Consider the following 4984-nt stretch of genomic DNA (forward strand, 5'->3'; position numbering starts at 1 on the left):
ATCAGTGGCACAGTGCACAGTGCACAGTGCCATCTCACTACCCAGAATGGCGAGCAGTTTAAACTTTGAAAATTTGTGTGGATTAAATTTCAAGAATTCTCATTTTTCATCATTCTTTCTACCATGGCTGATGGTGAGGCCATAAAGTCTGGAAAGAACTCTGAGGAAGGCCGGAATATCAACCTTAAGATAGAAGGAGCTTCCCACCTCTCCCCTAGAACACCACCCCACTACTTCTTCACACTCAATTGCACCTTGACTAAGAGAAACCACCACCACAGCAGAAGGAAGCACCGCCAGTCTTTTAAACGCAGGTTTTATAGAAATTCTGTACATCTTGTAAAAAAAAAAAAACAATTAAAATTCAGAACTCACTGATACAAAGCTGCTCACGGCAGCAGATTGGCAGTCACATTTAGCTGGAGTAAAATGTTCCAGAATGCACACCAAAAAATGGACCTTCAGTGACTCAGCTACCATTCCCCACAGAGCAGAGGCTGGCTGGTCTGTGAAGGGGGACGCCCTCCTCTGTACATGCAGCTCATTCCTTCCTTGCTGTCCGGGCAGCTCACACGGTGGGGTAGATGGCATAGGTAGCAATCCCACAGTTGTTGTCCCTGTCTTTGGCCATCTTTATGTAGCCATCCATGCCCCAGTCTTCACCCCAGCTGGAAGAAGAGCCATGTTTGCCATTTAGGAGAAAGAACACAGTGCAGCAGACACATTCCATTAACTCTCTTTGAAACACAGAGACAGAGGCTGCACTTAACAGACAGGATGAGGCAAGGCAGAGCCTCAGCTGCTGGATACCCCATTGCCTCACACATGATTGCGAGTCAAAGAAGAGATCCACCCACGTTTGGATCACAACTAGAAATGCAGTGGTTCAAATTCCTTCTTAACACTCACCCAAAACTGTCAGATTCTTATCGCTACCCTAAAACTTCTGTATTCAAAAATATATGGGGTAAATTGCTAAAACTTGTACACAAATACCACCTGAACACTGTACTTTCCCTTTACTGTTTCAAACATGAGTGATCTTGGTTATTTATACCTGTTCTTGACCAGCCAGTACTTCCTGCCATCTGATTCTTCACCATAGCCAACTACCAGGACAGCATGATCCAGATTAGTGCTGCTACAGTCTGGCTCATAGTACGTACCTGGAAGGTAAAATCAAAGCCGAATGAGAGGCTCCCATGACCCTACAGCGTCTGCTGTCACCATCAATAATAGAAACATTTCTAATTTCTGGGTAAGGACACACCACAGACAGGACTGAACTGGTGTTAGCGAGGCTTGGGATATCAGCTCTTATGGAACACAATGGAAGTAAAGGTTAGCATAAGTCCTCAGGAAAACACTTGCTTGGATGGATGTAAGAAACCCCAACATGCTGGAATCAAGAGGCTCCCCTAAAACTGAATTGGAAATTGGAATATCTATTATAAAAATTAAAAATATTAAAAATACGGCATCTGAACAAAACTCAATAAAATTAAAACACATAAAACCCGATTTTGTAGTTAAAAAACGCAATGGATACATGTTCATGGTGTGTGTTTAATTAATGTTAAATGAAAATAACACATGTGAATCTTGCTCCCATTGAATGTCATAATCTACAAGTCAAAATTTTTACATACCAAAAAGTTACCAAATTCACAGGCCTCGGTGGAAGCACAACTGTTAGCTGTTATGTATGATTAGTGGAAGAAACCATACTTACCACCTCTGTAGAACCTGAAGGAGTGGTGATGAGTGTCAATTCCAACTGAGACGGGCCCCACACTGGCCACGGCATTCATCAGGGCATCTTCGCTCAATGGGACTTTCACAAAGCCTGTGATGTTAACTGCAGAGTACTTAGGATCGTACCTGCAGGGTCCATCCTTTGAAAGACAAAGATTTGAAAAAGTCATGGTTACTGCCATCCACCTCCTGGGGAACACTCAGGACGACACTCAGCTGAGCTGCCATCACACAGGTGACAGCATTTGCTGCGGAGGAGCTCCACGTGTATGTGTCTATAAAATGTCACCAGATGTGACAATCTGATTGATTTGAGTGGCTGCTAGGAACTATCTTGAGTGACAAATCATAAATGTTCCTATTAATAATAACTTTCCACAGTGGAGAATTCTGTACTGTTTGTGGAATGGTTTGCAATAGCTCCATGTGAGCAGAAGCATGGGCAGCTACGTGGAAACTACAGAAATCAGATCAGCATGGAAAGGCTCTGTCCCTTTAGTGGCAACACTTGGGACTTATTAGGATGGATTCTACTATATATAAAAGCAAGTTCTGAGGACTTTGCAATTTGTTCTGCTTTCTAAACCTGGTCAGGAAAAACACCTTAGGGTTTGTACTTACCCAGGCTTCATATGCGTAGGACTCCCTTGTGTCCAGGCCTCTGTTTTCCTTCACATACTGGAAGGCTAGTTCCATCAAGCCACCATTACAACCTACGTTGCCATAGGACCAGGAGCAGTCCATTAGGTTCTGTTCACTCAGAGGGACCAGTTTGCCTGTTTTTCTGAATATTTGTCCTTCCAAGGAACCAACTGCACTAAAAGCCCAACAAGATCCACAATGACCCTAAGAAGAAAGAAAAGGTTGTCACCCACACACAAAAAAAATAATACAGGTGTTTGATAGCAGTGCACATGACCCAATAATTCCACAAGCAATGAAGTATATGGAGCTCCACCATCAGCAAGCCAAAGTTGGTGTTTCCTTCCTGGCCTCCTGGTGGACAGTGATACCTGGAATGTGTTATATGTCCTACCTGGTCTTTCACAGGAGTCACATAGCCATGATCTCTCCAATCAACAGACTTGGGGACATCACCCAGCAAGGGCTCCTGGAAGATGGTCATCTCCTTGTGCCCCATGCTTTGAAAGCCAGTCATCAATTCTCTGAATTCTGTATTGGTCTTCAAGAAAAGGTAAACAAATCATTGCAAATGGAGAGATGACTTACAATGAACTGGAGAGGAAGGACCATGTTCTGCAATCCACACCACACTCACCAAATCACCAAAGGCGTTCATCTCCAAGTTGAAGCCATGCTTCCCCTTCAGATAGTCCTCGTTGTGCAGGCCGATCATCTTCATGTTATTCTCCCACACTGCTCTCTTCTGTGCTTCTTCATTCTGGAAGAGATACAGTGTGTGGTCTTTCTACTTCAAACCCAGCATTAGTTCCCTCAGTGGGCCTGCTGCTACAGCCAACAAGAACCAAGGGTATCTGTCCACCTCTGGAAGCCATAACCCAGGCCCTGTGGCACCAAGGTGGTTTGCCACCAGTGTTCATAAAGCCTGCCATGTGGTCATGCCTGGGAGGAAGTGCTTCCACAATATGAAGTCTAATCTTGCCACAGCAAGGACCACTGTCTCTGTGTTGCCCCTGGACTTGTCCCTGGTACCAACCATGTTGTATGTTTTCCTGTGTTTTGTCTTCCATTCCTCCCATACAGCATCCAAACTGGGATCGTGTGCTGGAGCAGCTGAGACCACCCCTAAGCACAGGGTGGCCAGGAGGAAAACTGGAGTCATACTTCCAAACCCTAGAGATTGTGAAGAAATGAGATTCTAGTCATGGAAATTCTTCAATAAACTCTTATTTTGACATAAGTTGTTAAGTTCACCATCTTTCAGTGTTTGTTGACATGGCTAAGAATGACATTGGCTTGTAGCACACCTTCAAAAAAAAATGTCAGAAGTCAAACAGAATGAAGAGCAGCTGTGGAGGGCTCCAGAATTTAGATGATGTGTGAACTGTGCACTTAGCTCAGCACAGGGTTTGGATCCACCCGTGGTTCAGAAATTTCAAGCAACAACTAACTTCTTAAGTATTCAGAGTTTATCCGGGTTTATTCCATTGATATTCATGTTTCATATGTACGCAATGTGATCCCCCAGTACAAAGAGATCTGCAAGACTTGGCGGGGTGATCACAAGACATCTTTTTCTTGGATTGTGTACACTAAGAGACAGAATATGCCTCTGCTCTCTCTCTCTCTCTCTCTCTCTCTCTCTCTCTCTCTCTCTCTCTCTTTCCTGAAATCTTTCTGGAATGTTGCCTCTAGAACCTTGGAAGAATTTCAGTTGGGAATCTGCTCCACAACTGGGATGTGCCTTCAGAATCCTACTTTCCTGTTTCAATGGGGAGTGTCCTATGGCTGAGTACAGGATGGCATAGCTACCAATTTAAGCGAGAAATGAGGAGAACAATTCCAGACTTAGGCTTTAAAAAGTTTTGCGTGGGACAATCCAGAAAGAGCCATGCCAATTGTGCCACATGCTACTCCTTGGGCACATGGGGGATGAGACAAAGGGACTGTCCCTGACCACTTCTACATGAGAATGATCATCTGTTTTGGCAGCTTATATAAAGGGACAAACTGGTACTTCCTGTGCCCACGGGACCAGAGGTAGACCACTAGCTTCTGCTCACTCAGAGGAACCAGTTTTCCTGATTTTGCATTATTGATACTTTTCACACACTTGGACTTCTGAACAGTCGGGTGACCTCCTGGCATCCTTACCAAGCCATCTCTGCATCCCCATACTAGTTCTGCTAAGACAAAGTTGGTACTCTCATTCTTGAGGGAGCTGAATGGTGCTACAAAGAATCTCTCTAGGGTGCTCCTCCAGTGTTAGTATCAAGCATGTCTTGATAGAGCTATGGGGGCTCACCTGGGATGTACATAGCTGGGCAGGTGGGCTTCAGAGTCTCAGGTCTTCAGAGGTTGCTGAGGTCCCAGGCTGTGACACAGCTGCATGTGGATCCAGACTTTATATCCCAAGCTGTGGCTCCAGGACAGTGTCCTTGCCCAATTGCTCCTCCCTGGAATTGGTTTAGGTGGGCAATTGGACTGCACCTCCAGGCTGTGGGACTGCAGGCACATACTGACTCTAATTCTCATTCTGACCTGGGGCATTGGGTGTAGGTTGCCTTGGTGGATTGTGGGGAAGGGA

At 45.0% G+C, this 4984-nt stretch overlaps 1 protein-coding gene across 1 annotated transcript; it reads right to left on the reverse strand.

The window, feature by feature from the left end:
* Window positions 1-300: 300 nt before the first annotated feature.
* Window positions 301-4778, reverse strand: BC051665 (cDNA sequence BC051665). Its single transcript, NM_199148.2, has 8 exons — window positions 4703-4778; window positions 3434-3570; window positions 3035-3157; window positions 2792-2938; window positions 2377-2601; window positions 1733-1895; window positions 1058-1166; window positions 301-668 (listed from the first exon to the last, which is right to left on the reverse strand). The coding sequence occupies exons 2-8, from the start codon at window positions 3557-3559 to the stop codon at window positions 569-571; spliced, it is 993 nt and encodes a 330-aa protein (NP_954599.2). The 5' UTR covers window positions 3560-3570; window positions 4703-4778; the 3' UTR covers window positions 301-568.
* Between the last annotated feature and the right edge of the window lie 206 nt (window positions 4779-4984).

This window comes from Mus musculus, chromosome 13, assembly GCF_000001635.26.
Source record: "Mus musculus strain C57BL/6J chromosome 13, GRCm38.p6 C57BL/6J".
NCBI lineage: Eukaryota > Metazoa > Chordata > Mammalia > Rodentia > Muridae > Mus > Mus musculus.